This window comes from Carex rostrata, chromosome 1 (assembly GCF_964058835.1).
Source record: "Carex rostrata chromosome 1, lpCarRost1.2, whole genome shotgun sequence".
NCBI lineage: Eukaryota > Viridiplantae > Streptophyta > Magnoliopsida > Poales > Cyperaceae > Carex > Carex rostrata.
The window spans coordinates 721750-734868 of record NC_135918.1 but is presented as its reverse complement, the minus strand read 5'-3'; the positions used below and the strand labels follow the sequence as shown (position 1 = coordinate 734868).

The 13119-nt window shown below is 34.3% G+C and overlaps 1 protein-coding gene across 1 annotated transcript; it reads right to left on the bottom strand.

Annotated features, from left to right (window-relative positions):
• Positions 1–8749: 8749 nt before the first annotated feature.
• On the bottom strand, positions 8750–12842 carry LOC144550789 (transcription factor VIP1-like). Its single transcript, XM_078298679.1, has 5 exons — positions 12384–12842; positions 11477–11664; positions 10742–10874; positions 9833–9917; positions 8750–9288 (listed from the first exon to the last, which is right to left on the bottom strand). Exons 1-5 carry the CDS (start codon positions 12705–12707, stop codon positions 9017–9019), a joined length of 1002 nt encoding a protein of 333 aa, XP_078154805.1. The 5' UTR covers positions 12708–12842; the 3' UTR covers positions 8750–9016.
• Between the last annotated feature and the right edge of the window lie 277 nt (positions 12843–13119).

The window sequence follows — 13119 nt, the reverse complement described above, 5'->3', positions numbered from 1 at the left end:
CTGTACATATTAGTTTTGAAATTTGTTGATTCTTTTTCATCCTTGAAATATCATGGTAATTTTGTTATGTTTTGTTCTCTATCGTTCTAGAAACTGTGTTGGAATTGTGATGCTCAACTACAATAGTATACAAGTATGAGAGAATAAAAGAAAGAAAGATAGAAAAGAAAAGAGGGACAAAAATGTGAAATCAGATTATGATACTCTCTAGGTTTCTGAATCTATCATTGCTGGTAAATATTTGAAGAGGCATCAATCAAAGGAGAACTCTAAATTTCCTTGTATATTCTGAACAGATGCATGCATGGTGCAGTCTAACAAGAGTCTAATATAAAAAAAAGATTGAATTTACTAAAACTGAAGGTTAATTTCTCATCATACTCTTTTATAAAAAAAAAAAGACTAGAAAACTGAAACCAGTAACCACAGAGAACAGGAAAAGAAGGAAAAGAAGATCGAATTTACAACATATATAATAGCCTTAATTGAACTTTGTAAATTATACATATTCTAGCTAAAGTTACACATAGCCTCTCTAGTTACACAGCCTAGCTAAAGTTACACATAGCCTAACATCATAACCAATTACACACAGCCTAACATCATAAGCAATGACACACATCATAAGCAATTACAATTACATAGCTAAAGTTACATGCTATTTAAAAAACATCACATTCATTTTTTCTTCTTTTACATAATTTCAAAACCATCGTATCTGTAATTGTATCCGTAAATTAATCTATTATGATGCGGACGTCGTTGCCTCCCCCCTGCTTCATTGTTTTCCTCTTGCAGCATCCAAAGCAGCTTGCAATAGCTCTGATACGCTCAGTGACTTTTCTTCCTTTTTCTTTCTAAACGAGAAGTATCTCTGCAATTTAGTAGAAAATATTAGAAAAATTAAAGTTCAACACTAATCCTGTTATCCTGCATTTTAGGCTGGTACATAGAGGTCAGAAGTAACACCTCATTTGAATTCATCTAACATTCAAATATAGAAAACTCTCTTCTTTCATCCTAACATTCAATTCACCGTTCATTGCAACGGATGGAATCTCCATAGTGAAATTACTCCTTCCCATTAATTAACAATGATTATTTTCCTCTTGATTATTTCATTGGACAGATGCTCGTCAAAATTCAATCAGCAATTTTACTATTAGTTACAAATCAGAAGCAAACCAATTCGTCTAATGACCAGTAAAATTCAGAGATAATAACAACAAATACACACAAATTGATTTCACACCTTAAAATGAAGAACGCCCCCACCAAGATCCTCCTCCCTGTCGCCTCCAGTAAGCTCAAGGCGAGCCTGATTTGAGTAGGCGATTTGAGGAGGAGGCGAAAACTCACGAACCCTAGCGAGAGGAGGAGGAGGCCATTTGAGGATATCTACGATTTGAGTCTGTTTTATCTGCGATTTGAGTCGTCTCTCGCCAAGGTTGATGAACGGTAATGAAAGCTAGGGTTCGTGAGTCAGGTACCTGTGTTTTTCTGAAGAGGGGTATTTCAGTCATTTTTTTTGTTTTTATTTATTAATAGAATTAATACAGCATTAATGGCAATCTCACAATTTAAGAGATTTTGTAGTGGCAATCTCACAATTTTGAAGTTTGTAGTGGCAATCTCACAATTGCAAGATTTTGTAGTGGCAATCTCACAATTCTCTCCTTGTCACTTGTGAATTAATTGTTGAAGTTCCTTGGTGGGTATGTGAAATGATATGGGCTAGATTAATAGGCTATGGGCCTTATTGCAAGTCCTCAATAATTGATACACCAATTCTTTTCTGGTCTTCCTACATATTCGTTTTTTTCTTTTATTACTTTTTTTTTTTAATTTTCCGGCAAAATGGCCCGTAGACAGTTTGCCTCCCGATTCTGTCTTCCATATACTGCAAGTTCAGTTTCATTGTGTTGTTTGGTTGATGAATGAAATTATTTTTGTTGACTTTATGATACTCAGTTTAGCTGTATGTGATTACAAATTTTGTTCTTGATTGGATATTTAATGCCAGATAATGAATAATTAGAATAAGATAGCATAGGTGTTAGAGAATCAGCAGTGTAGTAAAGATCAAATTACCACTGAAATTTAATGGGATGGTCGGAACTAATAAGTTAGCTATGTGTTTGTAGAGCATACCAGGATTTATGGTCAAGTCACAGATTCACAGATCTCATTGTTCACAGTATCTCTGTGTGCTTTTCACACAAATATAGTTGCATTCCTTCAAAATAAATAAAACATACAATTGAACTCAGAAAACAACCTGTATAAGTATGGCAGGGAAACCCTTTATATTTCAGATGTTTAGATCATTGAAGTTCACTCTTCTTTCTGAAAGTTAACTGTCCATCCGCTTTATATTTATGCGGAACTAACATTATGTGAGCTACTGCTATATATAGATGCCTGCATGAGAAAACCGGACAAATGTACTAATTCGGAGGCCAGAAAAATAATAACAGGCATGTGATTGCCGCAAGGTTTTACTGGCATTAAGATGGTATACTATTCTGATACTAAATATTAATCTGATGGTATATTGCCTGATTTGGGAAAGGCCATTCATGCATTAGCTAAATTATGGTACAGTGTCACACGTAGAAATTTTTGTATTGAGTTCCTTCTATCTTCTGTTTTAGTACTTGTTTAAGTGTCCGGGAAACTTAAAGGTGGCATGCATAAAACAAAGGCAAAAGAACATGTAATTAACTTGTATTTCTTTTAAATATTTGAATGAAAACATTAACACCAAACCTGTGTTGGCAACAAGTTTTTTGCAACAAAAAATACATCTTATTGATAAGTATCTGTAACAACTAATTAATCCAGGACGTCAAATTAATCAACTGATAATTTGTCACTCTGCTCTTATTTATCATTAATTACTATATAGCACAACTATATTGTAATAGTACCCCTCCAATACTCTAGATGCTTAGTTAGAGGGTGGTGTTGGGATCCATCCATGATGTGGTGGAAACTGACGGTGTGGTGGGAACTGACGAGGTGGCGAAAATGGCGGAAACCGACCATGTGGAACTAAAACCGGTGGCTGTGCAGGGGGTACTACATAAGCCGGCGTTGTTGAATATGAATATCCATTGCTTGGAGGTGTTGGTGTAGGATCAGTAGGGTTCGTTGTTGTTGGTACTATGAACACAGAAACTGATTGGGGAGGTGGCGATAACCTATGCCTAGGAATAGGATGCCTTTGGAATGGTTGAGGGAATTTAGGGTAATTATGAATAGACCGCGGGTGCGACTGTGAAGTGTGAACTAGCGGAGGTACTGACCGTACTGGAGAAATCGATGGTGTGGGAGGTGGCAGTGGAGATTCAACATGGTACAGCGGTACCGGTGGAAAGGCATGGCCTTGACTGTGGTGGCTTGGAGGAACCGGTAAGTTTGGTTTTGGAATGTTGTGTGGCAATGCAGTGCAAACAGAGAAGAGCATGGCGATGAGAGCCATACAAATAGTGCGGATCATTTTCGGGAAGTGCATGTATTAATTAAGCTGATTTGATATGAATACGATGGGTTGATGGTTTAATAATTTGTTCAGTGTCTTTATATAAGGGTACGATCGTGAACGAAACAGTGATTGTCTGTGGGAAATTTCATTTAAAAAAAAAAAAAGGTTTACAAGATTTGTGGGTAGCATGGGAACGTTGATTCAGTCAAGTTGACCATCCTAGTGGGTTGGGTAGGTAAATTTGACTCTTTGATAGGTTTTTTTCTACCGGCCGTTAGTAGAAGTATTGTAAAAAAGTGTTTTAACGGCTGATTAAACGGTCGTTAACGATATTAACGGCGGTCAAACCGTTACGAATACATTTAATGGATGCCTATTTGCGGATAAAAATGTTTAATCGGCCGTTTTATCGTTTAATCATTCGTTTATTCTCCTTTATTTCCGCTTATTTCAATTTATTTCAGTAAATATTTATTTTCACATTGATTTTTTTTTTCTGTAATAGTGTGTGATAAGAGTTTTATAAATCATGTATTGTAATTTTATTTGTGCTTAGACATACATTCAATATTTTTAATATAAGTTTTTTTTTTCTTACTTACTTTGAAATTGATTATTTATTTTGTTATTTATATACCATATATTTTTCTTACTTACTGATATAATTTTTTCAATTAGTGTGACATGTTCATTTATAAAACTAAATTTAGTGATTTTATGTTGGAATGTTTCACTTCTTTCAAACAATATGTTATTAGTATTTGAAAAAGCTTAATTCTTGAATTTTTTTAATATTAAATAAATGTGTTACTTCATACATATAAAGTGCTTATGCATTAAAGAAAAAAAGTGTAGTATCATATTATAATAATAGAATTAAGTTTATTTGATAAGTTTAATGAATTAAATAAATTATAATATATATATATATATACATAAATTAAATAAAAATGTTAAATTGTCCGTATAATTTCGATTAATCAGCCGTATACTGATTAATCGTTTGGCGGTACCCCATCCGTCTGACAACTGTATACCGTTATTTACAACACCGGTAGAAACTAGGACCCAAAAGAATTTGCCTCACGGACAGCGGGCTGTAGGGAACATTAGTAATGTACAATATCTCTCCTCCTTATTAAGGAGCTTAATGTCTAGATCCTGCAAGGGTCCTGATTTACTGTTTTTTTTTTAATGATGCTCAGCCGTTGAATTTCCAGATCACACATAGATGAATTTTCCAAATTATGAGCTTCAACACTTAAGAATGCACTGGTCGCGCCGCATATGATCTCAGTGCTCGTAGACTGCGCACCGAACCCGTGGAACGCGCCTCTGAACCACGCACGACACTTGCAGACCGAGCCTGTGCACCGCGCACCCTTTTTCTTTTTTTCTGTTGAAGGCGGGATTCGAACCCAGTTGGGTTCTGTTGGTGCCAAAAATTTTACCACTACACTAGAGTTCACATGTGTTATATTATAGATAAATATAGTATTTAACTTTTTTTTCTCTACAAATTTGATTTAAATTATCTCTCCTCCTTGTTAAGGAGCTTAATGATTTCTACTACATAATTTGCTTCCGTTGCAGTGCACGGACACGATTACTAGTATTAATAATTATAAGAATAACGTCATAAATGATGATATTAATAATACGAGTTGGACTACATTAGTATCATTATTTTTAAAGATGATATTAAAATGTGTTTGGAGATTAAATTTTATATATTTTTTTAATTTTTTACTTTTTTATAGGTAGAAATTTATATTTTTGAATGGTCCAGAAACTTTCAGATTCATGAAATTTTTACCTATATGAAAAATAGTATAAAAATTATAAGAAACATAAAAATTTGGTCTTCATATAAAAATTATGTTGAGCAATTTAAATTGACTACTTGAATTTTAAGTACACAAATATGAATGCAAGTAAAAGTGGGCTCTTACTTCATTAAGCATCATAGCTCAACTCTTAATAATAATAATAATCATCATCGTCATCGTCATCGTCATCGTCATCGTCATCATTATCAAAGGTTTAAATAGCGTTTATCGCGTCATAGCAGAATGGCTAAAAAAAGGCATTATGCCCATATTGCACTGCTATAGCGCGCTATAGCGTCGATAGTGCTATAGCTTTCTGGTTCAAAAACATTATAGCAGCACTATAGCGCGCTATTTAGAACTTTGATAATAATAATAATATAAAAAACAATAAGAATAATATTAATATAAACACAACAACAAGAACAATAAAAAAATTATGCCAGGCAAGAGCGGAGTTAAATTTTTCAACTATGAGTGTCAAATACATATAAGAGTCAAATCATATAAAATTTTTCTATGAAAAATAAAGATCAATTTTACAGGTTATTGATATTTTACTCTAAATTATATTTAGAAAATCATACACATACAATTTTTTTTTAAATAGAGTCAATTAACCGCATAAATCCTTCTTACCTCCGTCACTGATGCCAGGTGTTCTAAAGATGAACACAAATATTAGTTACATAAAAGTATGTAAAAATCTATCTTCTTTAATTTAAAAATCAATATAAAAGAAAAAAAAATCATTATATTTGACTAATTAACGCATAATGTGACAGTTTTCTTTTTAGATGCATAATGTGAGAAACAGAGAAGGGTATAGCGAAGAGTCCCCTTCTTACCGTCTATTTAACTATCCGCACCCTTACACCTTGTTTGATAAAATTAATATCACCTTTGTTTGTTTTGTGAATTGTTGTTGAAAGTATAATGCTTTTCATCTGCTACTCAAAAAATATATTTCAAAACTACATTTTAACTCTTATTTGCATGTCTAGTTATTATTTTTATGTTAAATTAATGATCTCACAAATCTAGTTCATTTTTTTATGGGGTATTGTTAGAAAACACTAGTTTCTATAAAAATTAACAGGAAATTTTTCTGAGGTTACTATATAAATTAATCTTCAAATTATATTTCTCCGTTCTAAGTTGTTTGAACTTTCAATTTTGATACCATCAAATCACTACACTATCTTTTCAGGCAAAAATAATGAGTGTTAACGTCACAGAAACTTCTAAATTTTAAAATTGTTAGATCTTTAATTATTTTTTAATTTTTTGAAAGACGTATTAATTATTAAAAAAAAAAAGTAAAAATGTTTGAATATTAAATATGCTCATCTTTTATTAATAAATAAAAAGTAAACAAATTTCAAAAAATAAAAATAAATTTGATATCCTTCAAAAATTTTATATGTTGAACATACTGAACAATTTGATTAACCGTCTGATCGTAAGAGAAAACATATATATAAGCTACTTGTGAAATATTGTACTACAAAATAGAATTTCTTTAATTTCCGACACTAGACAATAATTTTACCGGTCTCTAAATTTGTTGAAAAACACAAACAATAAACAGAAAAGCAAACATAAAATAATATCAACTAAAAATAAACCATTACCGAATCATATGCCATAATTAGTAAGGAAATATATATGGGTTTACAATAAAGAATGATAGAGAGGAAAAGTCACAAGAGCCTTGTTTTTTACTTCATAACCTTAGTTTGTTGTGCCTAATCAATCGACATCCAATTCGTTCTTGGCCGAACAAAATTTGACCCTTTGATTTTTGGTAAAAATAGAAAACTTAGTATATTTTTGGTTTTTTTTTTTTTTTTTATAGCAAATCCCTTATGAGCAAATTTGTATTTTGAAGGGGAGCATACTTCGAAAGCTTTCTCTTGGTGTCTAGAATGTCTCCTTCATGCCAGTTCATGGATTCCAAATTGTCAAAACACCGGGTCAGAGAGGCAAGGCAACGAAGACAAATAGGTACATGCATGTATTCAAAGTATATTTATTTTTATTTTTTCTACATGTACATTAATTATTAAGGTTAGTTTCCACTTTTTGTGAATCAGGGTTTTCTTTTGCTTACCTTTATATTTCGTAATTCTTGTCATGCTCTATACCGAATTTCCAAATTATGTAATACACCAACTGGTTTTCGTTTTGTTCTTTCTTTCTTTCTTTCATTCTCTGGTCATATGCAATGGTTTTAATTATTCGCTCTATTCAAGAAAATTGAACTGGTAACTTTTGGCGCATGTGGAATCAGCAGGAGTATTTTTACCTCGGAGAACTGCTAATAATCAACTTGAAGTCATGCAACTCTGGATAGATATAGACAGATTTGAACTGTAGTAGTTGGTTATTTATCAAACATTCAATTGAAAAACAAAAACAACTTAATAATATTACTGCATATTTACGTTAAATATCAAAGAATTAAAAAAAAACATAGTAGCTATTGTTTTACTATGCATATATTACAAATTAAAATAATAAATCTTGGGACTTTGTTGAAATACTGTTGTTTCCATTTTCTTAAACTGCAGTACTTCTGGTAAAATAGAAATAGACTGACATATTTACGTGTTTTATTGTTGTGATATTTCAACCACTTGAGTACTTGACCAAAGTTTGGTTTCAAGTCTGAAATACCGCACTATCGGAAGACCCAAAAGGAAACACCATTATTTCAACAAAGTCGCAAGCATTTTAGTCCAGGTGCTCCACCAAAAAGACTATTATGATGCCCAAGTACTGAATTTTTTTTCTGACATAACCTAATGGCAAAAAAAACCAAAATTATGGATTAAGTCATGCTGAGGTAATAAGTCTGTTATAATTTTCATTTCTACATATTATGTTGTTTTGTTAGATATCTACAAAATCATTGGTTTTCAAAAGATTCAAGATTATCCAAAATCAGTAATTTTGTACCTATCTTGAAAAATAGTAAAATTTGACCACCAAACACATTTTAATATTAAATTTCATTCAAGTATCACGTATTGTTTTGGGAACAACTTTAGTACAGCAATGAAACAGTAGTACTGATAGCTGCCATTAATATCAATTGCTGGTTCTCTGTTCTAATAACCAAGTTCAAACTGGTTTTCTGAAACAGGAGAGAAGAAGCTCGTTTGAACATGTTCATAGAGGAGATAAAATAAAACAAGAGAGAGCTTGTTTGACAATCTTCTTCTTCAATTCCAGATTCTCAATCAACCCTGTTATAACACAATACATTGAACAAAATTACTTTCAATGGTTTTACATTGTAATTCCATTTGTTAATTAGCTTTCGGCCGTACACTTGTCACCCCAACAGTGCAATACATGATATAACTAATTTTTTCTCTGAGCATTATATCAAATGTCTTATGAAATATGCTTATCAGGCAAATTTCGAGTTTGAATTCCAGCAATATTAAACTATTTAACACATATCATAAGGTTACATAAAGTTGATATTCAGTAACACAAAAGTATCTTACAAAAAATATATAATTAATGATACAAACTAAAGACCCTACCATGTCAATATCATTCATACCCATAATATTACACAATAAACTATCTTTCTTTCTCTTTTTAATCTTTACACAAGCTAGAAAATAACATTTCTTTCCTTTCCCAGTAACTACCACCACAACAAACATTTCAAATCCCAAATTCTTCACATGAAATCCATCGAATCAGTAGGAGACGGGGCATTCATGGGCTGACCGCTGTTCGAATTAGAATTAGAATTAGAATTTGCACTTGAAGACATCTGGAGATGCTGTGCTGGATGGCGGCCCATGTAATGCATGTGCTGCTGTGGTGTTTGGTTCTGCACGAAATAGGAAGACTGCATGTGTTGGTTGAAGGGATTTCCATTTGCAGTAGGGAGATGAGCTGCCGCGATTTTCAGCCGCTGCACCTCTTCTCTCAGTGCCTCATTCAAAGCTGCATTTCATAAAAAAGGAATCTCAGTACTGCAGAAGTCAAACAATGGAAGACTATATGGTAAAAAAAATCTCAGTTTTCTAAGTTATGTTGTTTTGCTAACCCTAATGATATAAACTTTGCTCGACTTAGCCATACAAGCCCCTGTAACCACCCCCCCCCCCCCCCCCCCCCCCCCCCCCTCCCCCTCTCTCCTCCCCCTTCCCTTCCCTTCCCCCAAAAGATCGTGTTTGATTAGATAGTCTGCCCATTCCAAGTCGTGGAATATTGTAGAAGATGCGGACTCCAACTGCTCTCCTTCTGCATACCAAATCCAGTCAGCCATGGTACATTTTATGAAGCACGCACAAATTAACCTAATATTTTTTGTTGCTTTTACTATTAATATATATGTCGTGTTCAATGTACTCAAGATGCTGTGTTTAGTTTCTTGGATAAAAAGGTAATTCCTAACCTAAGGTTGTAAAACAAAAATGAAAAGGAGAATAGAAGGTTCAAACGAATAATTGCAATCCAGTTGTATGAAAAGAAAAAAAGCATGTACCATCACGGAGCTTAGCTTGCTCTTCCATAGCTTGTAAACGTAGCTTCAGTTCTCTGTTCTCAGTGGTCAATCCAGTTGTGTCTCTCTGTATAATTTTCAGATTTAAATAACAAAGAAATTCATGTTATACACCCAAAATTGTTAGCAAATAAAAATTCATGTGTCCTTTTTGTAATTTGATCTACAATAAAAAACAAAACAAGGAGGGTTCAAATGCCTCATGTTTTGCATGTCCACTATGCCTCCAATTTTAAATGTTCAATAACTTAATATTTAAAACTCCACTGTCAAAATAAAACTGTTAGATGTGACCTCTATTACTTTTTCTACACGCTAAAAAAGATTACAACATTTTGTTTATGCTTTGATACTGATCAAGAGTTTGTAAAATTCGGTTCATGTGGAAATTTTGGCAATTCATTTTTGTCATGCTCTTGATTGCCTTCGAAATGAAGATGAAACACCATAATAGATCACATGTAAAAAAAAAAGTGATATAGATCACATGTGACATTTATTTGATTATTTGAGCTTGATTTTTTTGGTACAAGTGATTTAAAAGTGTAGGCATTCTACATGTTATTGGATGGATAAAGAGATGTATTCCCTCCGGTCTAAATATATATCACCTTGAAACTTCAAAAAAGGGCTAAGGAGAATACATAGCTATAGTAAACAAAACATACTAATCAACAATCTCATCAGTATTACTTCAAAAAAGGGCCAAGGAGAATACATAGCTATATCACCTTTGAAACCATTACTCTCTATAGCAAGACTAATACATTTATTTAAAAAAAAAAAAAAAAAGCAGTTCGAGTTTAGCTACAAAGCACGAAATTTAAACGAGTCATTCAGAGTTCTGAAATGCAAGAATGCATCAGAAATAAATAGAGCGATGGGGGGCACCTGTAAAAGGGTAAGTTGAGCAGAGAGGGTGGTAGCCTCAGTCTGAAGGGTTAGCACCTTCCTCTCCAATTCACTTGTGTACTTTATCTTCCTTTCTTTTGACCGAGCAGCTGACAGTCTATTTGCAAGAATCCTAAAAATACAGCCAATATATGATTCATAAACTTAAGTTTTCAGGTTATAACTAGGTTTATCCAGAACAAAAGAGTTGTATTACTATTATACAACAATAAAGCAGTAAAGGGTACAAAATTCTGTTTGGTGTCTGTAAATATCAACAGACAATGAAACAGTACCAGCTGATGCCCTAATTCTCTTTCATAATACATGGAAGTTAACAACATAGTCATAAGCTCTAAGTTAGGCACAGCAACTCAGCAAGGTCTATAGTGCCGATAGGGAGCTAAGAAGGTTCTACATGATGTCCTGATTGCATGTTTCGGAAAAGGAAATTTTAATGTATAAAGTTTGTGAAATGAGCCCCCAGAACATAAGAAACCCTGAATTAGATAGAAAGACCAGATAAGGAAAGCAATTAGATCATAATTCAATCCTTCATAAAAAGAAGTCAAAGCCATAGCTACGATGATCTACAAAACCTTAGTAAATTATAGTAAATTAAATAAATTAAAAGTCCCAAGCTATATACTATAATCTTCATTACAATAAAAACACAATAATAATAATATAATTGCAGAAAAACCAGACAAACAAGGAAAGAGTAAAGAAATGCACCTCTTGGCCCGTTTAGGATCAATCAATGCCAGTTCAGCAAGACGTTCAGGTGCCAGCGCCTTCTTTGCATAATCAGAACCTGAAGAAGGCCCTGGAGATTCTGCCTCAAACAATCCAGCTGGAAGATTCGACCCATCCATCGACCCACTACGCCTGTGGCCACCTCCCAACTTCGTCTCCCCTCCAGCCTAAATATTATTAGAAGGAAAAACCTTAGAAAAAGGAAAAATCGCCGGTAGTATCCAGCCATCATTCCAGATCACGAGGATGCCCTACTCGAGGAAGTATGCTTTTACTTGTTAGAAAGGAATACCATACTTACTTTCCTACTTCTTTATACAGCCATTCAAACTTTTATATGTATAAATTATTAGGTACATGGCTGTATGGAATGTGTAACAGGTAAAGCTATTAGGCGGCCTTTTTATCTCTTATTTTTGTTGGCAAGTTCTTAATTGGAAAACTAATGTCATTAAGCTCAATCGCAGCATTGAGGGTTAACGAGATAGAACCAGTACAGCATGGTGGTCCATTTAGACAATTTGGATTCCTAAGTAGGAGCCCCATGACCATTTTAAACATACCGGTACAAATAACCCCCAAACTAACAATGTATGGTTACAATCCTCACTTTGATTGAGGCATTTGTATTCAATACTATAATACTGAAATCTAACCCCCAAAATACAGATTCCATTCGTTATTCCTATTTTAGCTCCCAATCATGACTAACAGTAAACCACTTGCAGCTAGTGGCCCTTTAAAAAGCTTAAATACACCTTGACAGTAAAAATGAACCTAACCTTAGTCAGATACATGTTTACCTGTGCAGTTAGGTTATTCAATTGCTTTATGAAATTATCAGTAACCAATTTTGGTCAGTTTCCCAAATCTAATAAACCAATACCTGAAACCCTAGTCCTTCGAAGAAGGCAGCGTCCATGGACAAACTCCTGATATGGGCCCCGCTCTGAGGCCGCCCCGCCAGTCCATCAGGTGGAGGTGGCGGCGGGGGGTCGGATGTATCGTCGGAGAGGGAGGGAAACTCGAGGTCGGAGATGCAGAAATCTGGGTCTGAAACGTCGAAGAGGAGGTCGTCCGGTATTCGCAGAAAGGTCTCAGAATGCGCCCGTCGGTGGTGGCTAGGGTTTGATTTTGTCGGGAGAGGAGGGATCGAAGTACCAGAGGAGGAAGGAGACGGTGCACGGTGGCGAGGCCCGGTTGGGTTCATGGTGCACCTGGTTCACGGAGCTATGAGGAGAGTGGGGGTTGGGTGGAGCGGACACGCGACAGAGAGAGAAAAAGAGAGAGAGAGAGAGTCGTGACAGTCGTTTGTCTGAGACTGGAAAAACAATGGAAATTTAGAAAAAAGACTGAGAACCAAGCAAAAGTTCTAATCATTTCAAAAAGTTCAAAGATGTAAATCGTGTAGCGGGTCACAGAGCTGTCAGCTGCGTCCGTTTCGGAATTCGGAAAAATAAAAGCGCGGGTTTCTAGGAAACCTGGCAGCATTATCGTCGACTCGATTCAAGGAAGTCTGCATCAGACTGCGCTTTGTCTCGAAAGGAAAAAACTAAAGAGGAGACTGGAAGAAGCTTTGCAGTTGTTAACTTGTTATCATTGTCTCTTTGACAAGTGTAAAT